This window comes from Gobio gobio (genome assembly GCF_949357685.1).
Source record: "Gobio gobio genome assembly, chromosome: 2".
Taxonomy (NCBI): Eukaryota; Metazoa; Chordata; class Actinopteri; order Cypriniformes; family Gobionidae; genus Gobio; species Gobio gobio.
In genome coordinates this window covers 68106383-68132278 of record NC_137098.1, presented here as the reverse complement: position 1 = coordinate 68132278, position 25896 = coordinate 68106383, and the positions used below count along the sequence as shown (strand labels likewise).

The window sequence follows — 25896 nt, the reverse complement described above, 5'->3', positions numbered from 1 at the left end:
CCTGAAATAGACTTGACCAATGAGATTGTTGGGATTTCCAAGCGGGAAGTTCCTTTGGAGATTGTATGGCCCTTTGTTTTAAACATGAAATTAAAAGGGTCTGTGCCCATTTATACTGTAATTAATGCAACAAACACATATTGCCTCCTGTGAGAACGTGACATACATGAAAGTGTAAGTCGTGAAGCGAGCATTAATTTGATAGGAGACCCGAGATATATGAGGTTACCTGAAATAGTAAGTTGTTCATAAGACATTTTTAAGTGGCATAAAATTCTACGGACCCTTTACAAGACAGTTATGTGTGTACATACAAGGTCCTAGGGTGCTTGTTTATTTATAGACGGGTTGTCTATAACTTGATGCAAAAGCGTGTGTTTTACAGGCTTTGTGGCTCTCCCCTGTGGACTTTCCATGTGGCCAAATTCCTTTGGGGTCGTAAAACGTTTATCAGTTTTGTTTCCAGGGTAACCGAGGATCCTTCTCTGTTGTGTTGGGGGAAGGTCTGTTTCTAAGCACAAAGTATTTAAAACATATTTGTTAACTGTAACAGGCAATTATGTGTCTGATTTGCCTCAATCACTAGGAGAACCATGATGCAGCCATGGAAGAGACAAAAGGAGAGGCAGGTGGCACTCAATAAACCCGTCTCTGGCCTGACAGCTCCGATCTTTTGAATATTGCAATTTAATAATTGTTTCATCAATACGGCATCCTCAATAAACCCGTCTACAGCGTGTTGCCTCCGATCTATTACTCTGAAGTTTAAAACTATTGGATTTGCCCAGAGCCGCTCTGGATCTGCCATAACCAATCGCTAATGTTTGGTTGTGACGTATGTCATGCGCCGTTCACCTCTGTTTCTCACATGGAAGTCCATAAAAATAACTGTGCAGCCACCTCAGTGATAAAACCTAAAACTCGTGCATTCGGATTGTGATTTATTCACGGTGGAGGGGAGAGTTTTGTGATCGGGAACGCGCTGCTCACGTGGTCCATATCATACTGTAAATAAAATGTCATATGCTTGGTATGATAAGAATAAATGCTGCCGCCCAATTCAAATGTTTACGTGCTTTTCTTCTTTTTATTTTTTGAGCGGTGATGAAATAAATCGCTCTTGTAAATACTTGCCAGCATTTAAAGAAATACAAGTCTAGAAATGCATCCAAATTATAGCGAAGCGCAACCGTACGGTGCTCTGCAGTGGTCAAAGAGGAAATAAACAGTGAATTTTGAAGTGATATATTCTTGAAAACTCAGAGATGTGGATTCGGATAGCAATTAAATGATCAAACGACCTGGTGAGTACTGAAGGTAAAAAGGAAAAATTGAGCGGAAGTACGTAGGAGGGCGGAGTCAGGCTAGTATGTTGTGTACCTAGAGCAAAATTGATTTTTTTAAAGGAAATGGGGGTGAAATATTAAAATTCCTATAAAAACACACACCTGTTGCAAATGTTACGCAGTTAGCACTAACACAGGCAAAGTTATCAAAAAAACTAAACAGAAAAAAACATAAATGTCCATAAGGATGCACAAGGGTTAATGGACTCATTAGTGCCCGCTGCACACATCATCTGCCCCAGGACACCCGCCACCATCTTGCACATCACATGCTGGAATCCAGTTATTAATTAGTGGATTTTTATTCTGTAGTTTTGAAATTGGCTCTTCTTGGGTTCAGGAGCTTTACCTTAGACATGTGTTACAGCAATCATATTGTATTTTTAGGAGCAGGAAGGCAGCAGCAGTATGGAGACAGGAGAGGATGGCACAGAGCCCAAGCATCAAAATCAAATATTTTTTTAATCAAATCAAATATTTAACAAATATCTAATAAATCAAATATTTGTGTAAAGTGCCACTCTCCTTTCTGCCTTCAATTACAGAGGGGCTTGTACACTTTTATGTTTCACAACTCCAGTATTTGCCTAATAATAAACAGATTGGATGATTTTGTTTATTTATTTGCTGTTTGTGATTCCTTACATGTTGTACCAAAAGGATAATTAAAACAGTTATAAAAATAATTAAAATAAATAAAAACATGATACAGGTATAAAATAATAAAAAGATGAGTTAAATTGAAATATAAAATAAAGTGCAAGCAGTTCTGACAAAGCACAGTGCTCATTCAGTAAATGCACAGCTAAACAGATGTTTTGAGTCTGGATTTGAAAGTGGCTACTGTTGGAGCACATCTGGGCTGTGTTCAACCCCGACAAAACATTGCAAAACGTTTTTTAAATGGAAACGGTGGTGCGTTGAACACCCTGTTCTGATGACGCAGGATCTGCAACTACGGCAGCTGAGAAGGCCATTCTTTGTGTTCTTTTTGAATAATTTTCAGAGCCTGATGAAATCGGTATAAACAGGTGTTTAATACTGCAAAACACGCTCGATGTTACAGTCACTGCCCTTGCTTTCAGAATAAAAGAGTGAAGGGATTTGTGGAAACTGTGGTCCCTAATTATTGTGATCCAACATTTGCCTCGCATTTCAGGATGAAAAGACAAACATGTCTTCTAATATCTTCAATTGTTGCGTATACCGAGAAGCAGCGGACACATTTGTAAATGACTTTACTTGGACCCATTGTGCGAGATGTCTCTTTAACACAGCACAGTTTATATACGTGTTGCTGCTGATTGGGCTGACATTTTTGACACACCCACCAAACAAGAGAAAACTTATCTCAAAACCCGTTGCACACCGTTTCCAGGAAGCATGACGTTCAACCCGGAAACCATAGCAAAATGTTACGCACCGGTTTGAGCTTGAACGTGCCCCTGATCTTGGTTCCAGCTTCCTAAAGAGATTTCTAGTTAACTCCATTCCTTAATGGATTCTTCACAGTAAATTCCCCGGTGTTATAGTAACACCACTGGGTGTTCATATGGGAACCACCAGCAGGATGTTAAAGTAACACTGAAGCAGTTTTAGAGTTAATTGGATATATGTGATTAACTGAGTTGTTAATTGAATTGATTGTTTGATTATTGAAGACATCTGATGATGACGAGCAGAATCACTCAAGGAAAGACAAGAACTACAACTGTTTTCGTAAACACTGTTACAAAGACCACAAACTTGCATACAAAGTCAAGAGTCAAACTGCCCAACTAAATGAAACACTGATCACCGTAATGGACATTTTGTGTGGACATTTTAACTCTTTAGTGGTGAGATTGTAATGAAACCCAATCCCACTTGTCTTCAAAGTATTTTATTCTTGCAAGAAGGCCCTTCACATACAGGCAAAGTTTCTGCAGAGAAGGGCAGCCTCACCCAGTGCAGGCTGCCTAATATAGATCACTCACCCTGCTTCCAGTCTTCCTGTTACGTTAATACAACTGAAGATCTCTGCCATATAAGGGGCCAAACCATCTCTCATTCTCTAGGCCCCGAACAGAGGAGCCAGTCCTAAGAAACAGCAGGATGTAGACATTTAACACCTTTTGTTGCTAACATAATTCCAGCTCGTTTCGTCTGGCACAGTGATTTTACAGTTGTCTGTAGTCAGGTTTAGTAAGTGCACATGGCTACATCACACATGTTCCTGTCCCCATGGTCGCAGCACGAAAATACTATTACAATTTTGGAAAAATACATTAATGCAATGCTGTGAACAACAGCCATCTGTGGTCCCCCAGACAGTGGTTTACATTTATTGGCAGTGTTAAGGGATTAATTTACACGTAAACAAAAAAATTATGTGTGACTTCATCTCCGCAAACATTATTTTTGTCTTGCATTTCATAATGAACAGCCAAGCTCAGTGCCGACTCGTTGCCCATCAGTTTTTTTTTCTTGAATTTGAATGTGTGCAAATGCTTGTGGGTGGCTGAAGGACGCGAATGAGACACTTGATGCATCCTTCAGAATGGGCTGAATTAAGGACATGAAACATTTTCCCCGTGATGATTTAATGGCTCACATCCAGTTTCCTGATTGGATGCTAAATGTCCTCAAGAATGGAGTATTGTTTTAATGAGAGACACCCTGTTCACTGAGAGTTTATAATGCACTGCAAAGTCAAATCACAGCTAAGATTTCAATTAATTTTGATTGCTATCAGTTTTCATACACATAATGTGTATTCACTGTATTTTCCCTTTCTTTGGAAGTTTAGTCACAGCATCAGAGAATCAGAAACTGAAAACACCCGTGACCTGAACTGAACTGTTTAACATATTGTCATTACTTTAGTTCATAAGAATAACAACAATCTAGGGACACAATTTGTAAACATTTTTCAACCCTTGTGACTTTAGGTTAACAAATGTCAAAAATGAATGCAAAGAAAATATGTCACTCTTTATTTATCATATAAAAATCTTACGCTTTGTTAACTGCAGCTAAAAACAGCAAATATGAAATACATGAAAGTAAGAAAACAGTAAGGCTATATATGATTTAAGAAAAATCACCTTGTCTTGGCAAAAACACAGGCACTATTTGATATGGTAATGTGTTAAATATAAATGCTCACTAGAGAAAATGTTTTACTATATTATAGATACATTTGCTTGCATAATATGTGTGCAGATTATCTTTAATTCGAGCATAAGCATAAGCAGTTGACTCAGATTAATTTCTTCTGCTGGTGTTTCTCTGCCGTCTGTTTTCTCCACTGCTCTCAGGGACCTTTACAAAGAGAACGCAGTTTGATGAATTATTCAGGTACACAGATAACAAATTTTTGTTCTAAGAACTTTTTGTTGTTGATGGAAACGTAAAAATGTACAGTTTTCTTAATGTTAGAAGTCATTTTTTTTTTAAATGTTAGTATTATGTTTCTAAAACATTCTTTCAAACATTTAAACATATGCTGTTAACAAGCAGAATCAATGAAGGAAAGATCTCATTAAATACATTAAAATACATTAAATCTCAATAGATGAGGATTAAACAACTCCACAAACAGGATTACCAGCTTCACTTATTATTAGCCATATTTACTTTATTTTTTTGTCACAAAAGTTCTTATTAGAATTAACAGAGGTTTTGATGTTTGGTTGAAAATGTTTCATTTGAGGTCACCATTGTGGTGATCAGTGTTGCTTTCGTTGACTGTTTGCTTGACTCTTGACATTTGCTAGTTTATTTCTCTTTCAGCAATTGTAGGTTGAAAAACATTCTGCACTGATAAAGAGATTTATGAATGCGCAGCTCAACATGTCTGTTTAATGGCAGTCAATTGATTGCATTAAAGTGATTTAAACAACTACTTTAAATAATTAGAGTTGAGACTAATGGAAAAGGTAATACATTCAGCCATCGTTGAGTTGCTGATTGTGTCTGTGATTGTCTACATTACACTGTTGCTTCCTGCTCACAACTGCTTCATTTTTCAGATTTTTACAATAGTATCACATGGTCATAGCACAATATTTAAATTAATTAATAACAAAACACACTTCTGATCAGTGAATCAGGCCATGAATATCTACATTAATTAACAGTCAACATCATATGATATTATTCTGTCTTGAAACACAGTAAATGTGTTTTCTGAACACTCTGTTAAAGCAGCCAGAGGAAAAAAATTGTAAAACAAGAGTCAAGAGCCCAACTACAGGAAACACTGATCACCATGGTGACTGTTTTCTCCTCTTTCCTTCAGTGATTTTAACATCAGGTGTCATCACTAATGGTCACACTGAGCGCTGTTCATGAAATGGGGAATTTTGCTGTGCAAAATCCAACCTTAAAGGGATAGTTCACCCAAAAATGTAAATGCCATCATTAATTCCTCAAACTCATGTCGTTCCAAACCTGTAAGACCTTCGTTCATCTTCAGAACACAAATTAAGATATTTTTGATGAAATCCGAGAGCTCTGACCCCTCCATAGACAGCAATACAACAACCACTTTCAAGGTCCAGAAAGGTATTAAAGACTTTGTTAAAATAGTCCATATGACTCCAGTGGTTCAACTTTAATGTTATGAAGCAGCAAGAATAATTATTGTGCGCAAAAACAAACAAAAATAACAACCTTCATGAAGGTGAGGAATTAATGACAGAATTTTCATTTTTGGGTGAACAAACACTTTAAGCCATTGCTTAAGTCGACAAGTTAGTGACAATTAATATTTAAATGAATGTTGTTCAAAAAATGTTTTCTGCCAACATTATGAGAACATTCATCAAATACATGATAATGAGAATATGTGGTGATTTCATGAACAGTGTTTTGAAAGTGTTTAATTCTAACACTAACACAAACTTTACACACATTTAAGAGAAATGTGAGGAACAATAGCATAGCAATGGGACAGGCTACAAAATGTTCCAAGGATGTTCTTTTAAAACAGCAAACACAACCTTATTTATTTGACGTTAGTTGTCATTCTACGTATGTTTTCTCCCAACATTATGAGGACATTTAAAAAAACCTGCAAACAATGTATAAACAAACGTTATATTAAAATTACTGGAAGAACGTTTTTTCATAACTTTGAGAGAACCTTGACAGAACGTTAGCCAAAGTCATGAGCGTTCCCTGTTAGCTGAGTAATGTGGATAATAAAAACCTCTGATTTGAGCTCATGCTGTTGATGATTTACCGCTTTAAGATCACGACGATCCTCACAAATAACTGAATCACTTAAAGCTGACTGATATTCTACATGAAAGTGCAAATTGTGAATATGTTACTGTAAAATCATTGTAACAGAATTCTTACGTGTTTTGTGACCTTTCTTCTTGAAAACTTGAGCATAAGTGGCATCAGCGACTCCAGCATCAGCACCTGAAGAACACAAAGGTTATGACTGTCACACTTCCTCAAAGAGTCTCATGAATCATTGTGATCTGCTGATGTGTAATAGTTACGGTGAGTGGTTTGACTTTAACCCTCTCGAGTCGGCCTTCGCGCCAGCGTGACTGGCTCGCTTTTTTCCTTATCAGTGCCAAAGAGACTCAAATAACTGTCGTTTTTTATCATTCAGCCAAGTGTTATACATCATTATAATCTGTTAAGTTTCAATTTTTTTTTAGTACAGTCACAATAAAAACAAATTGTTGTGCTTTTTGCAAAATAAAGAAATCAAACATGATGCGCGATCTGCAGCCTCTCTCTCAAAGACGTTCATTCAGATAGTCTTCAGAAAATGACCTCTAGCTTAGTGAATACTTGTCTCAAAAAAATGAGACATATGTCTAAAGAGACGCTGAAATATCAGGTTTTAAACACTGTAAACCAAAAAAAACCCACAAATATTCTGTGTTTATGTAATCCGTTTGAAAGCAGAGAGATGTTAGTCATTCCTGAGCGGCTCATTATACACCAATGCGACCACGCCCAGGAAGCGCGCACTCTATTGAGATTCAAATACTGAGGCGACGCCCACACACACATCAGCTCAAACAAACACATCGTGCACGAGGCACACTGAAGCTTTCTTTGTTTAAATTAGCTCAAAATTACTGTCAGATGTAAGTAATTACCTTGAAACTGTACATCATTTAAAAGATCTAAGACTCAAGCTTCCATTTTTGACCTCTGTTTTATTCTCAAAGTCATATAGTGACCGTAATTTGTTAATATGTGTCAGGAGTTATGAATATGAAAACCGTCGGTACCTTCTAAAGATTGTAATATGAGCGTCAGCTGCTCTCATTCATAAAAAAACTCTTCATACTTCATACTGGCAGCCGGAGGGCGCTCCGTGCTCATGTAGTCCATATATAGCACGCATGAAGAAGATACCATGTGACATTGACATAAACAGCTTCCAGAAATTGCTCTAACATGCAGATAGACACGTTTGAAGATAATAAACACACAATCGCGACAATATATGGCTTATCTGTGTTATTTATACCATGTTGGGTGTTTTCATAATAGATTATATTTATAATGCAATGCTACTCGAGCTTTTATACTTATGCTGAATATTGTAAAATATATTTTCTGTCTGATTGTTTGATCCAAAGCCAAATGAGATCACATAAGGTTATTCAAAACATTTGACTAGTGATATAAAGTAAGTTTGGAGTAAAACATGGTTTTAATCTCATAAGCTAATTGTTGTGTTTTAACAAATTGGTGTAATAAATCATAAATTATAGTTTAATAAATCATAAATTGTTGTGGCAGAGAATATGGATTGTTTTAAGATATCTGGTCTACCTTTATGAAGCAACTCTGCACTGTGCCCAAGCAGAATTTCCCCTTGGGGACAATAAAGTTAACTAACTAACTAACTAACTAACTAACTAACTAACTAACTAACTAACTAACTAACTAACTAACTAACTAACTAACTAACTAACTAACTAACTAACTAACTAACTATCTAAATCAAGCGCCAGCGTTAGTTCTGGCAGGCCACGTATTCAAGCTCCGCTATCAGCTGATTGGGAAATTCTAACTCCGCCCCTCTTTCAGCTGATCTGTTTCAGCTGATCCTATGCTCTCAATTGGCTTCTCTCAAACAGGGCACCTTACTTAAGCATAGCTTCACTTCAATCTGCCTGCTTGGACGCTTCTGCTGCACGCTGCTTTGCAATCAGGATAAGAATGTATGGTTTTCCTATGCTTTATCATCTATGCATTTTGTGCAGTCTGCTTTATCAAATCACCAAACCATACACAAGGCTTTTTAAAGTGCAATTGCCTTTCACTTTGTATTCATGTATCAAACGGAGCTACAGCAATTCTATGTTTGTTTTGAGTGAGATAAATAGGCTATGTGTTGGCTAATGATTCAATCACGCAATGTGAGCATTATTTTGGCAAATATGTATTCAATATTTACATACTTGTGTAAGACGAATGTGAGCTGCAGCTGCATTTTCAGCAGAATTATACCAGGACATGTACTATTTCTTAACTATGGGAGCAGTAACAATTATGATCATGTGTTGGATACTTTCGTCAGCTTATTACTAGACTTACTGCTGTCTCGTACGAATTATTTATTTATTTATTTTTCCCAGCTTACCCGAGTATGGCGGTTCAAGTCTAACGTTACAAGCTATTTCCTCAACGAAAGCAACCCCACTTGCTGAGCCTGTTATTTTATCATTTGGCAAACGTTTCACTGGGTTTCGTGTCTCGGGCTCTGGGATACGTGCTCCATTGCAGCGTGTTTAGCAGTGATGGGTGGCGGCCGATCGTCATGAACGTGATCCTGAGAGGTGGCCGTCAGAGAGGTATTTATTGGTTAAAATCACTCACTGCTCAAATGCATGCTTTGCTTTAAAACAAGATTTGTCAGGAGCTAATTAAATGAGGAATTCGGCCAGCAAAACAGAATCATATCACAAGGAATTGTGCAGTGCGAAATATAGCGAGAGCAATTCGCCCCCACACGGTTCACCTCACATTCATTCAGGTTGTAAACGTAAACTCGCGTTTTCGTCGCATGGTTCACAAACCGTCTAATTTGGAGTTTGCATCGCTGCATTATTTTCATGGACTCTCTGAAGGTATACTAATGTTATGTAACTGACTCAAGCACAATTTCAGAGAAATCTGCACTCCACAAATTAAGTCTATCAAGCCTATGTCTAAGCTGGCAATTTCACACTCATTCATCTGTCTTAACGAAGCTAAGTTTATTTTTAACTCTGTTAAAACTTTCAGGTCATTGGCAACGTAATTGACAATGGTATCTGCATTGCTTAAGCTTAGAACTTATGGATATTGTTCTTGTTTCTATATTTGGTATTTGTAAATTGTAACTCATTTTAAGCTAAAGTTGCTATGGGAAATTTTGTCTAAGCTATAGTTGAGATTGGGAACGCATTTGTCTTAAAGCTATTATTAATATTGGAAGTGCTCGTTCTTAAAGCTATATCTAATATTGAAGTGCTTGCCTTAAAGCTATACTTGTATCGGAAATGCTTGTTATTAAAGCTATAACTAATATCGGAAGCGCTTGTCTAAAAAGCTTTAATATTGAAAGTGCTCATTCTTAAAGCTAAAGTTGCTATTAGAAATTGTCTTAAGCTATAGTTGAAATCGGGAACGCACTCGTTCTTAAAGCTATAATATTGGAAGTGCTCATTCTTAAAGCTATAGTTAATATTGGAAATGCTTGTTCTTAAAGCTATAATTAATGTCGGATATGCTGTTATTAAAGCTATAATTAATATCAAAAGTGCTTGTTCTCAAAGCTATAATTAATATCGGAAGTGCTCATTCTTAAAGCTATAATTAATATAATATTGGAAGTGCTCATTTGTAAAGCTATAATTCATATCGGGAGTGCTTGTCCTTAAACATATAATTAATATTGGAAGTGCTAGTTATTAAGGCTATAATTAATATCGGAAGTGCTTGTCTTAAAGCTATATTAATTTTCGAAGTGCTCATTCTTAAAAGCTATAATCAATATTGGAAATGCTTGTTCTTAAAGCTATAGTTACTATCGGAAGTGTTTGTTCTTAAAGCTATAATTCATATTGGGAATGCTTGTATTAAAGCTATAATTAATATTGGGAATGCTCGTTCTTAAAGCTATAATTAATATTGGGAATGCTTGTCTTAAAGCTATAATTAATATTGGAAGTGCCTGTTATTAAAGCTATAATTAATATTGGGAATGCTTGTTATTAAAGCTATAGTTAATATCGGAAGTGCCTGTTATTAAAGCTATAATTAATATTGGGAATGCTTGTTATTATAGCTATAATTAATATTGGGAATGCTTGTCTTAAAGCTATAGTTAACATCGGAAGTGCTTGTTCTTGAAGCTATAATTAATATTGGAAAAGCTTGTTCTTAAAGCTATAGTTAATATCGGAAGTGCTTGTTCTTAAAGCTATAATTAATATTGGAAATACTTGTTCTTAAAGCTATAATTAATATTGGAAATGCTTGTTCTTAAAGCTATAGTTAATATTGGGAAATATGCGTGTTCTTAAAGCTGTAATATTGGAAGTGCTTGTTGTTATAGCTATAGTGATATTGGGAACATGCTTGGTAAAACTATAAGTATATTGGAAATAGCTTGTTGTTAAAGCTATAGTGTCGGGAACATGCTTGTCTTAAAGCGATATAGCTACTGGAAAACTATGTTTTCTCAAGCTATAGATGTTGGAAATGGGCTTGTCTTAAAGCGATATCGTAAGCTATAGTAGAGTTTGGAAACGTGCTCGTTTTAAAACTGTAGGTGCTATTGGAAACACACTTGTTCTTAAAGTTATAACTAACTTTAGAGTAGAACTTTGGAGGTACTTTTCAGATTTGATTAAGATTACCACAACACTATTTTTCCGGTGTATCAACTTGCACCGATTACTCTTTCACCCTTAGACTCACCCTAAATAATAAGCTTTTCCTGAAAGCTATAGGCACTATGGGAATTTGATATTATTAAAGCGGTAGTTTAAACCTGATATATTGCTAATACGTTTTACTCGCTGTCACATGACCTCACATTTCTTATGTATCAATTTATTCCTAGCACTTCAGCATAATCCTAAGCACACTAAACTGATAGGATAAGGGGATGAATGGCGTTTTATCTCTGAATCTGACTCTGCTTTGTCATCTATGTTAGCCTACCTGAGGAGCCATCCACAAGCTGTTCAACAGGATCCGAAAGCTTGTGCCCAGAGTCTGGTTTGCTTCCTGTCTCCGCCTGCTCTGCCTACCGCAAGCTTCCCTCAGAGAATTATACAGCTCATTCTCTGTGCATAGAGGCTGCTACAACTGCAGCTTCCTCCACTCCTGTCTCTACATCGAAGGCCATGTGGCGTTTGTCTTCAGCCGCTTATGATCGTTATATTTGGCCCGATGCGTGAGCCATCCATTAGAAACCTATGAGTGCTTCTCCATATATAAATTACTTATATTATTAGCTGGTTACATTCATCATGCTAGCTTCACGTAGATCGATTAGATCTTACAATTAAAATCATTTAGACGACCTTCTCGGAACGCTTTATTTTTGGATCCTTCGTGGCTCTTTGATTATAAGGAAGAGCCAGGGAGGATTGCCCGTTATAGTCTGTTGGGGGGATTTGCGCTACTCTCCAGTCTATTAAATAGGAGGATTGCCCCTAGAAGCTGCTGCTGTTCCCCGTTTTTGATTTCATGGAGTTCACCATGATAACGAAGGGCAATTAAGAACAGAGCCATATCGCCCATTTACTATTTATTTACTCGTACAATTAACTGTCGCTACATTCCTCGTGCTAGCTTCACATAGATTAAATTTTCTCATCTTCGTATCCTCTGCTGTCTCTTCAATCACCTGGAAGAGCCAGGGAGGATTGCCTGGTATGGTCTGTTGGGGGATTTGCTCTGCCCTCCCAGTTAAATGGGAGGTCGTCCCCAGAATCTGCTGCTGTTCCCTGTCTTGGCTTTTCATGGAGCTCATGAAAGGATGGGGAATTTAGAACAGAGCCATACCGCCAAATCTAAATCTTTACAAAATATGCAATTAAAAAATTGTACTAAATGTTTGTCTATTGTGTTTTTTGACTTTAGTGGACCTGACAGAACTAACTAACTAACTAACTAACTAACTAACAAGGCAAAAACTCACTTAATTTTGATTTTCCCCCCAGAAATTTTTACTTATCTAGTAAATTAATCTTGATTTAAGAATTTTAAATATTTGGACTGGAAACAAGAAAAAATTACCAAATAAGAAGAGCATTTTTTGCAGTGTAGTCAAATCTTCTGATCATTTAATATACGTATAATAGGCCTTTGTTGATTACATTCCAAATAAAATAAACTACAAAAATATATATTTCCTTTGCTCTGTTGTTCTCTGTCACATAGGCCTACCTGAAGCTCATTCATTATGCAGCTCATTAATGCGGGCTATTATGTCCTTTGGTTCTCTCAGGTGTTATCTCATCATTATTCATCACGCCTCCTCGCATATTGGCTTTGTGAAGAGAAACTGTCTTACAAATTGTAAATGAATATATTGTTTTATATGAATGAGTAGGCTCAATGATTCTCACATCAGTTTAAAGAAAAAACTCTATACAAATACAGACAGGAGTCAAAAGTCTTGGGAACAGATATATATTGTGTGTTTTGAGGCCTTAAAGCTACACTGTGTAACTTTTTGTTTATCCTTAGCTAAAAACACTCAGTTCTTTCAAAAATATATGTTCTCACAAGTTTATAATATGCCATTGAAAATACATACGGGTGAGGGGTTTGAATGCGGGTCGCCATGTTGCCCCTCCATCTTGAAAGTACATTAGCCAAAGAGGGACATACCTGTAAATTCAAGCTTCGCCTTTCGCGTTTTAACACTCGATGGCACCGTGTCGAATGTGGACGAGGTCGAACTGGAAGCCATGTTAATCTTGGACTAAATCGGCCACCGTAGGAGTTAAAACGAAATCAGAATTGAGAGGAACAGAAACTAATATTCACTGGATGGTCATCTACCTTTTCACCTCTAGATGGGGGAAAATATCACACAGTGTAGCTTTAATGTTAAAACTTTTTTTTTGTTCTTTCAAAAACCGTGTATAAACATTTTTCTCTCAAAAATACAAGCATGTACATACATGTTGCTCACATATTATGGTAGCCCAGTTTGTGCTGAATACAGTGTAATTACACTTTTGCCATTAATGTGTTTATAAGCAACTGAAAAAAACACAAATGTCAGAGCATGTCAAAACTTCTAAAGGGCCCCAAAAGAGCTCAGACTCCAGAGGGTTAACAGTGATGCTGCATTACTGTGTGTTTCTCTCACCTCCATCTGTGCCGTGCTTCAGCTCAGAGTATAAAGTGTCTCCAGACTCGCTGCTCTTCCCTGATAGTGAACACACACAGAGAATGAACACAACGCTTCACATCTGCAGCTGCACTCATAACTGATAATCCATCATTATATCACGAGAGAACAGCACCTCTCCAAACACAATGAACATTTATTAGCAGCTTCTGTTCAAATACTGTATATTATTTTACATAATTTACTTTCACATGATCTGTAAGCTGCTATATGTTTCACATCATCTCTTTATTTACCTCTGCGTTTCTCCTTAGATTAAGCTTGATCATCTGACTGTTTTTGATCTTCCCCAATATAATTTTTTTCATTAATTTCAGTAAACACAGACTGATGTTACAGTTTATGATTGTAAAAGGGTTTCCTGATATTATAGAAGCATTGTATGTTATCTAGTTAAAGGTGATGGTTCATTCAGACAGTTGATGTCCAGCTGCAGTTTGTTGTGTGTTTACCTTTGCTCTTGCTTTTCTTATTGTCCTGTATATTGATCTGAGCGTAAGTCACATCACTGGGTCCTGCAGTATTAATATCTAATACAGAACACAAAATCATCAGATTATGAAGAACATGCTGGAAATATTGTAGGAAAAACAGGACCTCACCTTTGCTTTTGCATTTCTTTACTCTTGATCTGACTTCTGAGTACATCACATTATTTGGCTCTGCCATAGTATCGTCTGGAAAAAAAAAAAAATTAGAAAGAAAAATCTATTTTGATTTTATGAACTAAAAGTTTCATCAGCGTTATTGGTTAATGACGGATGACTCTATTGTCCACAAGGGTTTTTTAACCTTTATCCACGGATCTCTTTTTCTTAGCAGTGACCTCTGAATATGTGACGTCTGAAAAGGCACAGTCAAGGATTTCATGATTGTTGTTGATTTTTTATGATGCATGTGTAGATTTTTATAATCATTTTTAAGACTCAACCTTTATTTCCACTATTCACTGGAGTCACATCATTATAAATGTGATCAGAATCTACAGGACAGCAAACAACGAAAAATATGAAAAGCAAGGCAGTCTTAAAGAAGAAAACAACACATTAATAAATAAATATAAATCATTTGTTATTGAGTCTGACCGGACTGCAGAGGAGAGGTTTCCGCTCGAGATCCTCCAGATGGATTCGGGACTGACGTCGGTTGAACGTTACGCTGCTGATCTATAACAGAGACGAAGATCATTAGGGTCACTTTAAGAGTTTTCACTCACACATTATCTGATGCATTAACTGCTCATTTATTAATAATCATGCAGTCGCTGTCTAGACTTCAGAAACTGTATCTTCCATCTGTTGCTGTTCATGTGGTTTAATCTTTCATAACATGTCATGAACTTCTCCACACCTTTCTTGTGTTTGTGTCTCCACAGCAGGACCAGTGAGATGAAGAACAACAAGCAAACACTCAATCCAACACACACACCAACGGCCAGAAGAGAAGATGATTGACGAGCTGTTGAGACTGGGTAACATGACAAACACACACATCTGTCCGTGAGTGACATGATACTGTATGATAACATTATAATAATATCATCACTGATCATTCAGAAACCTCTGACTGAGATCCAGCTGCGGGGTGACGCTCCTCTCTCTGTTTTACAGTAGTAGAAACCCTCATGTGACTTTGAGACAGTAGTGATGCTCATCTCTCCTGTCGTCTGATTCTGGATCAGTGATCCGTCTTTATAGAAACCAGCGCTGAGGATCGAGGGGTTTGTAGATCGATGTAAACAGCGTAGAGTCAGAGTCTCTCCCTCAATCACATGATCAACAGAACTCACAATCACTTCACCATCTACAAACACAAGAAATACATCAGCAGACGGCAGTGATGATACAGGCTGAACTTAATCATTTTGCTTTGTTTTTATGTACTTTTTAGCGGCATGTTAATGTAACATCTCAAGATACATGTGGAAAAACTCTTTCAAATAACTATTCAGAGTCAGTCTGCGATCAGCTGTACAGAAAACAATTATTGGAAAATGTGTATAGACTGTAATTAGAATTACATTATAACATTAGCAGATGTTGTGATTATAAACCAGACTCACCGTGTACAGTGATGTTTCGAGGATGGCGTTTCTCTCCAGATTCAGACTCACACCAGTACACTCCAGTGTCAGATGAGCTGAGAGAGTCGATTACACATGAAGATCCTGTTTGATTTGAACAAGTTTTTGTGTCTTTGTCTGTGTATCTTCTCACTGTCCATCCAGCAGAGTTACTCTGATCCTCACAGCTCAGAGCGAGAGAGTCAGAGGAGAAGTGTTGACTTCTGCTGGGATTGATGACCAGAGACACTGAAGCAGAAACTCCTGAAAAGAGCAAAATCTCAATCTAAACTGACACACAGAGACTGCAATGAAACAGAAATACGGACGAGCACAAACACAAATCCTCACCAGTGACCCACAGTGGCTGTGTGCTGCTGTTGTGTGTGTGATAGGCTGGCCGTCCTCTCTCTGCTCTGCACGTATAAACTCCTGTGTGCTGTAGAGACGCAGGACTGAGAGTGTAAGATCCTCCAGCTCCTCTGCTGCTGTCTGACAGATGATCATGATCTCTGAACCAGCTGAACGTCCAGCCTTTAGAGGAGCCTGAAACCTCACAGATCAGAGTCCCTGATTCTCCTTCAGTCAGCCACGGCTGTGGAGACACTCGCACGACTGCCTGAGCTCCAGCTGAACAAAACATCATGAGTTACAGAGCCGTAGAGAAACTGATGGAGAAACTGATCACAACACACACACACTCACCTGATACAGTCAGTGTAACAGCATCACTGCGCTGAGAGCGTTGAGTCTTCATCTGTCCTGTACAGGTGTATTTACCGCTGTGAATGTCTTCAACACTGCTGATGATCAACTCTTGTGTTGAGGTTCGGCTGACAGTGTTTTTATACTGGCTGTCGGTTTCCTCTATTTCCCATCTGTATGTCCACTCAGTGTCTCCTCCCCACTTTATATCACATCTGAGAGTGACTGTTTCTCCTCTAAACACTCGTTCATCAGGTCGTACCGTCACCACAGCTTTAGGACTCACTTTACAAACACAGATTATTGCATTTATAGTTTTAGACATTGTGTAGATATTGTCTCTGATCTGTATATGTTGCAATACACACTACATTTTTTCTCACCTGTAACATTTACCCACAGTGCATCACTGTATTGTGTGTAATAGACTGGTTTCCCTCTTCCAGCTCTACACCAGTACTGGCCTCCATCAGACACTGAATCAATCTTCAGTCTGTAGGGGTTTGTGTCTGTCTTCTCTGTCTCAGGGTTCAGTGTGTGTTTGTACCAGTAAAAGTCCCAGTGTCCAGTGGACGGACCCATGCCACAGGTCAAAGTCACTGTGTTTCCTGTCAGTGCAGCTCCTGCAGGATCTGATGTGAGTTCAGGCTTCAGCTTTAGATCTGCAGGAGAACAAGAACAGATTCAGATCCTGTAGAGTCAGAGTTCAGCTGCGTTACACACATCATTGAGTATTTGTCTACAACAGTTCATACAGAAGATAATAAGTGCTGAAATATGCACTTATATATCCAAAAACACAAAAATAATCCAGTTTGCTTGTAGTTTGTGTTGATTACATCAAAAATGTCTGTAATTATTGGTAAAAACTAATAATTGATATTCAAATCCAATATGTGTATGTTCTTATGAATCCGCTCACATTACACAATTGCAGTTTGTACAATATTTGCATAATTTAATAGTTTAAAAAAGAGTGTGATGGGGTCATGTCTCTCGATTTGTATGTGATGAAATGTTGAACACACTCACCAGATACTGTCAGTGTAACTCCATCACTCCTCTGTGTGTACAGTGAGGCTTCAGTCTGAGATCCTTCACATCTGTACACACCAGCATCAGACCGATCCACAGATGTGATTGTATAGATCTGGTCTTGTCCTGCGCTGTTATAGATCTGGTCTTGTCTTCTGCTGTCATATTGATCTTTATACCATCTGTACCTCCAGACTCCTGCCTCCTGTATGCCACATGTGAGAGTGACCGTCTCTCCTCTGAACACACGGACATCAGGATGAACACGCACTACAGGTTTGAGTCTCTCTGTGAAAAGAGCAAACAACACACTTCATGTTTGAACTTAAAACCCAAAATTAACTTTCACTGACAAAACTATAAAGTAAAAGAGCACTTACCTCTCACTGTTATCTTAACTCTATTACTGTCCTGTGTGTAGTAGTTTCCTCGCTGTGCTCTACACACGTATGTTCCTCCATCAGAGACGCTCACAGAACTGAGTGTTTTAGTTCCTGCGTCATCACTGGATTCAGAGTTTGAGTCTTTCCTCCAGAGAAACGTCCATCCAGTTGAGCTTCTCATGTCACAGCGGAGAGTAACTGTGTCTCCAGTGAACACTGAACTCTGGGTCACACTCACGATCGGCTTCGGTTTATCTGTAAGAGACAGTGATGCAGTGTTGAGCTCATTTATAGTGTTATTGGTCATAGTTTCAGTATTCTTCTGATTTTATCATGTTCATGTAATTTATTTTGATTTAAAGGGTGTTTGTCTTTTCTGCTCTTACTAGTTAAACCAAACAGAAAAACACAAATATAGATTTTGAGAAGTAAATCCCAGCACTTTCAAAGAATAATGTTAAAGTCTTAAACTCTGCAGACCCTGTACATCAGGGGTCTCCAAACTCCGTCCTGGAGGGCCGCTGTCCTGCAGAGTTTAGCTCCAACCCAAATAAAGAGACCTGAACCAGCTAATCAGTGTTTTACAATGGATTATAATCCATCCACCTCACAGGTGTGCATGTCAAGATGCTGATTAGACAGCATGATTATTGCACAGGTGACTGCAAATCTCGTCAACGTCAGTGAGCCAATAAGCATGCAGCATGATTGGCTGTGGCAGAAAAAACTAGTTAACGCCGGTTATTCCCAGAGATGTGGCTCGCACATGAGGCCTGTTTCACACATAATCTGTTTGCAGTGTGCATCTTTTTCCGTACCCATGTTCAGGCTGATTTATACTTCTGAGTCGGTGCTGCGCCGTAGCCTCTGCACCAAAGTCTACGCGTCGGTTTTCATCTATACTTCTGCATCGCTGTCCGTGTTGATGTGCAATTACATGCAGAGGGAGCATGATAACCCCTGAGGTAGGCGTCCTGCCAACACGTTCTCATGAAATGCGTAACTTATCAAAGTAAAAACTCATTTTGGCGTATAAATCGCACAATAAAATACAATTTGTGCTATAGATACACATTTTCATGAGATCAGGCTGTTCCTGCAGACGCACCACTCCTGGAACACACTTCCGGACTGCATCCGCGTGCAGTGTAAAAGTGCATCAACCCCCCGCCACCCTTTGAAAAAATCCCAAGAAATTGTATACCCAGACTAAAACAGATACAGTTCATGAAGTTTATGGTCTCATTTGAAAGCAGACTCTTGGCAGTTTACTGTAAAGTCAAAATTACAGTATTTACAGTTATTTACAGTATTTTTGAATTATTGTCATAATGAAAAAAGTTTTGTAAAGTTATTAGATTTTTTTATTTATTATTGTTGCGCTTAGCTTTGAGAACATTTTAATGGTGTATTTCGGTGATTAGATTCATATTAAGTGATATTAAGTATATAAAGTCCCATTAAACATTTCACATACACATCACAATGACGGTGATGCATGTGCAAACTCTATTCATGTTGATTATGTGTTTCGAGTGCTGGTCTCTCTTCAGCTGACGCGCGAAGTTCCGCGAACTGCCACAAATGTTAAGCTTCAGCGTTTTAAATATTATCTTATCCACCCGCAATTTTTAGTATGTTACTTTTTATTACTTTACCCACCTGACCTGCTGATATACCGCAATATGCGCAGTATGTGCTAGTCCTCACACAAGAATTGTCTTTCTGCAACATGACTGTGTAGTTAAATGGACTTCACAAAGCTTTGAGGCTTTTACATTTACATTTACATTTATGCATTTAGCAGACGCTTTTATCCAAAGCGACTTACAACTTGGGGGTACAATAAGCGATTGGTCGTGAAGAGTCGAGTGAGCGCAACAAGTGCCTGAAATACTTGGTCCGTGTACATTTCTCAGTATAGCACAGGCTAGAGTAGGGCGGGAAAGAGGAGGAAAAGAGGAAAGGAAAGGTTTTTTTTTTTTTTTTTTTTTTAGGAGGTTAAGTGCTCACGGAAGAGATGAGTTTTTAGTTGACTTTTGAATGTTGTCAATGAATCCCCATTTCGGATGGCGGTGGGCAGATCATTCCACCAGCTGGGAACGTTGAATGAAAATGTTCTGGAGAGGGATTTTTTGCCTCTCTGTGATGGTACCACAAGCCTTCGCTCCTTAGCTGAACGAAGGCTTCTGGTGGGGTTGTGACGACGTAGAATCGAGTCAAAGTATGCAGGAGCTGAGTGCGTGGTGGCTCTGTAGGCAAGCGTCAGCGACTTAAACTTGATGCGAGCAGCGAGTGGTAGCCAGTGCAGAGAGATGAAGAGTGGTGTGACGTGGGTCCTTTTGGGCTCGTTGAAGACCAGACGTGCCGCTGCATTCTGGATCATTCGAAGTGTTTGGATCGCACAAGAGGGGAGTCCAGCCAGAAGCGCATTGCAGTAGTCAAGTCTAGAAATAACCAGGGCCTGGACAAGAAGCTGTGTTGCGTGTTCTGTTAGGAACGGTCTGATCTTCCTGATGTTGTAGAGCGCAAACCTGCAAGAGCGAGCTGTCTTAGCAATGTGATCTCTGAAGGACAACTGGTCATCAAATGTAACTCCAAGATTTCTGACTAATTTTGAAGGGGAGATCAGGGATGCACCTAGCTGGATGGTGAAGTCATGTTGCATAGTGGGACTGGCGGGAAAGATGAGGAACTCAGTCTTTGCCAGGTTGAGCTGTAGGTGATTTTTACTCATCCATGCAGAGATGTCAGCCAGACAGCCGGAGATTCGTGCAGCTACTGTGGGGTCGTCTGGTTGGAATGAAAGGTAGAGCTGAGTGTCATCAGCATAGCAGTGATATGAGAAGCCATGTGCCTGTATGATGGGACCTAATGAAGTAGTGTAAATGGAGAAAAGGAGAGGTCCAAGCACTGAGCCCTGAGGAACCCCCGTGGTCAGTTGATGCGCTCGGGATTCCTCTCCTCTCCAGGCAACCTTGAAGGACCTACCTGTGAGATAAGATTCAAACCAATGGAGTGGAGTCCCTGTGATGCCCAGTGATGAGAGGGTGGACAAAAGAATTTGATGATTTACCGTGTCAAAGGCAGCAGATAGATCAAGGAGGACAAGGACTGATTATTTGGACTCAGCTTTAGCTATCCGCAGGCCTTCGGTGACCGACAGTAATGCAGTCTCTGTGGAGTGGCCCCTTTTGAAACCGGATTGGTTCGAGTCCAGCTGGTTATTCTGTGAGAGGAAGGATGAAACCTGGTTGAAAACAACTCGTTCAAGAGTTTTTGCTATGAATGGCAGGAGAGAGACAGGTCTGTAGTTATCTATGAGTGATGCGTTTAAAGTGGGTTTCTTAAGCAGTGGAGTTACCCGAGCCTGCTTGAAAGTGGTAGGGAAAGTGCCAGTGCAGAGCGATGTGTTGATGATGTGTGTGAGTGCAGGAAGGAGAGAAGGAGAGATGGCTTGAAGGAGGTGTGAGGGAATGGGATCGAGAGGACAGGTGGTAGGATGGCTGGAGAGGAGAAGTTTAGATACTTCGGCCTCAGTGAGTGTGGAAAATGAGGAGAGAGTATGTTCGGTCGTGGAAGTGGCTGATCTAAAATCCACAGTGTGTGGGGGTGAGAACTGATTGCTGATAGTTGTTGTTTTGTTTGTGAAGAATTGTGCAAAGTCGTCTGGAGATAGGGAGGTGGTGGGGGGTGGAGGAGGAGGACAGAGCAGAGAGTTGAATGTTCTGAATAGTGTGCGTGAGTTTGAGGTGCTGCTGATTTTGTTTTGGAAATAAGAATATTTAGCTGCATGTACTTCATTCGAGAAGGATGAGAGCAAAGACTGATACTTAGCTAGATCTGATGGGTGATTTGATTTATGCCATTTCCTCTCTGCTGCCCTGAGTGTTGTCCGATGTTCACGAATAACATCAGATAACCAAGGGTTAGAGGGAGTAGCTCGTGCTGGCCTAAAAGAAAGAGGGCAGATATTGTCTAGACATGAAGTTAAGGTGGAGCATAGAGTGTCAGTTGCAGTGTTAACATCCATAGAAGATAATTGTGTGGATGAGGGAAGGGAGGAAGAGACAGCAGAGGAAAGATGAGAAGGAGAGAGTGAGCGCAGGTTTCGTCTGAAAGTAACTGGTGGAGGAACTGGTGGTGTGTGAGTAGTAAGTTGAAGATTAAATGTGATGAAAAAGTGATCTGAGATGTGTAGAGGTTTGACCAAGATATTGTCTGTAGAGCAGTTGCGTGTGTAAATGAGGTCCAGCTGGTTACCAGATTTGTGGGTATGTGACGTGATGAGGCGTTTGAGGTCGAATGAAGCTAGGAGGGAGTGGAAATCTGAAGCATAAGATTTGTCCAGGTGAATGTTGAAGTCGCCGAGTACTATGAGTGGGCAGCCATCCTCTGGAAATGAGGACAGCAGAACATCTAGCTCATCAACAAAGGTGGTCAGTGGACCTGGGGGGCGGTAAATGACTACAATATGTATTTTAGTGGGAGTTGAAAGCGTTATAGCATGATATTCAAATGTGTTGTTTTTGCAAAGAGCTGTGTGAGATGAGTATTTCCAATTGTTAGAAATGAGAAGACCCGTGCCCCCACCCCTCCCAGTCTTGCGAGGGGTGTGGGAGAAAGAGAAGTTATTAGAGAGAGCAGCAGGTGTTGCTGAGTCTTCTGGACGGATCCAGATCTCAGTCAAGGCCAGGATTTTGAGGGTGGATTGAGTGGCAAAGGCAGGAATGAAGTCAGCTTTATTGACAGCTGACTGACAATTCCATAGCCCCACAGAAAAAGAAATAGACGGAGAGGCATTAGAGGAGGAGGGAACAGGAAGTAGATTAGCAGTGTTACGGTGCCGTCTACGTCTACGTGTAATAGTGGGTCTTGGTTGCGAGATAACGGGGATGGAGTGGACGCACATGGTTAGAGAGAGGAAGGAAAGAAAGATGAAGGGAGAAGAAGGAGATAACTCTGTGCCTTATCAGAGTCCCTGCCTCGGAGGAGTCGTGTAGAGGAAGAGTCGAATACAGATGTCTTTACCCGCGTCGGTCTTCACACGCGGAGGCTGAAACGCGCGCTGAACGCTTCCGCTGACGCTTCCGCGCCAGCTTTGGAACGTTCGTTAAATAGAACCTATTCGTTGCTGAGTGAGATCAGCTGCCTCTGATAATTGCAGTTCAACGCGCAGATGATAGGCCGTGAATGTCTTTAAATCAAAACCAATTTATGCCTGGATCTAGGCAACTTAAGTGCAAAGCTGTCTCGGTAATACCAACGTTAGATTATCTTATTCAAATGCAATTTTGCAATTGGCTATGGCAGTAATACAAGGCTAAAAATCACACACAACGAAATAAAATATTAGTAGGAGAATCAAGCTACTAGAGTCGTGCAACAGGACTAAAGAATATGTTCAAAACTTACATGCGCGCTCCGCCGACCTGCTTCAAAAGCCGTTCGCTTTCCCGAATGGCAACACACCTGACTACTGTATATATACACTATTTCGTTCGCTCAGCTGCCTCTGATAATTGCAGTTCAACGCGCAGATGATAGGCCGTGAATGTCTTTAAATCAAAACCAATTTATGCCTGGATCTAGGCAACTTAAGTGCAAAGCTGTCTCGGTAATACCAACGTTAGATTATCTTATTCAAATGCAATTTTGCAATTGGCTATGGCAGTAATACAAGGCTAAAAATCACACACAACGAAATAAAATATTAGTAGGAGAATCAAGCTACTAGAGTCGTGCAACAGGACTAAAGAATATGTTCAAAACTTACATGCGCGCTCCGCCGACCTGCTTCAAAAGCCGTTCGCTTTCCCGAATGGCAACACAATTTTGCCTCAATTATTTTTTTAATTCGAGTAACTCGAGTTACTCGAGGAATCGTTTCAGCCCTAATAATTACTCAAACTAAAACTGAAACGAAATATATAAAAGCTAAATAGAAATGTGTTTACAAAATAAAAATAAAACTAGCAAAACAATTTATAAAAGTAACTAAAACTAAACTGAAATTTGTAGCAAAATTGAAAACAATAAATAAAAACTAATTTAAAAATGCAAAACTATAATAACCTTGCCGGGTTCTACATCAGAACGCCGGCTTACCTTTGTCTGACGCTGTTCACGTGAGCACCACGACACGTGTGTGTGTGTGTGTGTGTGTGATGCTGACGCAGGAGCTGGCCAATAATGAAGCAGCATTCTGACGTAGAGCCAGGAAGCGTTGCACTATTTACACTATGGGAATAGTTGCTGTCTATGGAGGGGTCAGAAACCTCTCTGATTTCATAAAAAAATATCTTCATTTGTGTCTGAAGATGAACGAAGGTCTTACGGGTTTGGAAAGGCATGAGGGTGAGGAATTAATGACAGAATTTTACATCTTTTTGGTGTACTAACCCATTAAAAAGGGAGTAAGTGTCCCAACCCCCACAGATGAAAAAGATGTGGAAAAGATCAAAAGTGTGGCTACATTTCACCAGACTCGATGCCAACAGTGTGCGATGCAATATTTGTGACAAGACAACAGCTGCCAAGACCGGCAACACAACAAATCTGAATCACTTGACAGTGCACGCAATAACTTAAACTTCAGAGCAGAAAGTTGCTCCGTATTCGACTGCAAGAAGAACTGGAGCGTCACATAAATGAACCGAAACTCAGCATATAGGCTACTAGCCTCACAGACATGAGAGATAGGCCTATAGAAAGCTTGAAATGTCTACTTTTAAACAAACCAATACAAAAACAATCCAAATATTTGATGTAATCCAATTGAAAGGTGCATTTCCCTCTATAAGCGTCCGTGCGTTCACTACTGCAGAGATGATCAGCATCCTCAACTTCCTCTTTGAAACCCACACTGACTCAGAAAACTCTAGTTTATTAATAAATCATTCAAATGCAGGGAATAAAGCAAAACCCCATTCCACAGCCAAACCTGCCACACACAGTTTAAGAGCAGTTTCTTCTTCTTATAATCAGGAGTATAGTGACTACATGCTCTACCTACACAAATTAAATACTCAAAGAACAGTTGCATTTAGAGAAAGGTGATTTTGAACTGAATTTCTATTATTTACACACTTTTATGAAATGTCAATGTTTTCAATCTAATGCTTTTACAAGACTTTACTCTTTGTGATGTAGTCAAACAAATAATGAACCTTTTGCATAACTTTTCAACACAAGTTTTTATTTTTCAAATAATAAAAGCCAACAGAGAATTATTTTGCTGCAAAGTGAGCTAATATCACAAACTATATATGATACAATATAATTCTGTTTTTAGCCTAGCTATCCTACCCTGGACATTATAATAATAACTAGAATGTACATTTCCTGAAGAAAATGTGAGTGGTGCTTGCTGTGTGCAACTACACTGCCTGCTACACTGCTGGCATGTGTTTAGCAATATGTTAACACAATTAGCATATTGCCAGCATGATGCTAACATAATTGCCATATTGTTAACATGTTTTAGCAAGATGCTAACACATTTGCCATGTTGGTAGCATGATGTTAACACAATTACCATGTAGCTAGCCTGTTTTTTTATCAATATGCTAACATGATTAGCATGCTGCTAGCATAATGTTAACACAATTATCATGTTGTTAGCATGATGCTAACACGATTACCATGTATCAAGCATGTTTCTGGCAAGATGTTAATATGATTAGCATGTTGCTAGCATAATGCTAACACAATTAACATGCTGGTAACATGATGTTAACACTATTGTCATTTTCTTAGCATGATGCTAGCACATTTTTACTTGTTTTTATCATGTTTTAACCCTAAGCTAATTGCTATTAGCATGTAGCTATTCACTGCTAGCATGTGTAGCATGTTGAAAGTCCAGTTTGCTAACATGAGTCAAAAGGCCATCTCAATACGATGTCATGACACAGAGATATAGGTCTTGTTAAACGGTTGCTAGGGTACTCTGTTTGGTTGCTATGGAGTGGCTTG

The 25896-nt window shown here is 39.1% G+C and overlaps 1 protein-coding gene across 1 annotated transcript in view; it reads right to left on the bottom strand.

Annotated features, from left to right (window-relative positions):
• Positions 1-5711: 5711 nt before the first annotated feature.
• LOC307139363 (Fc receptor-like protein 5) overlaps positions 5712-25896 on the bottom strand; it is a gene marked incomplete at its 5' end in the record, with an annotated part of 45716 nt that continues 25531 nt past the window's right edge. The window contains 13 exons of the mRNA XM_079838297.1: positions 5712-6758; positions 13693-13752; positions 14187-14264; positions 14337-14411; positions 14527-14577; positions 14666-14716; positions 14820-14900; positions 15085-15192; positions 15295-15537; positions 15797-16060; positions 16148-16426; positions 16502-16786; positions 16885-17163. Of these exons, the coding sequence (XP_079694423.1) occupies positions 6661-6758; positions 13693-13752; positions 14187-14264; positions 14337-14411; positions 14527-14577; positions 14666-14716; positions 14820-14900; positions 15085-15192; positions 15295-15537; positions 15797-16060; positions 16148-16426; positions 16502-16786; positions 16885-17163 (1952 nt within the window). The 3' untranslated portion in view covers positions 5712-6660. The remainder of the gene's footprint in view (positions 6759-13692; positions 13753-14186; positions 14265-14336; positions 14412-14526; positions 14578-14665; positions 14717-14819; positions 14901-15084; positions 15193-15294; positions 15538-15796; positions 16061-16147; positions 16427-16501; positions 16787-16884; positions 17164-25896) is intronic.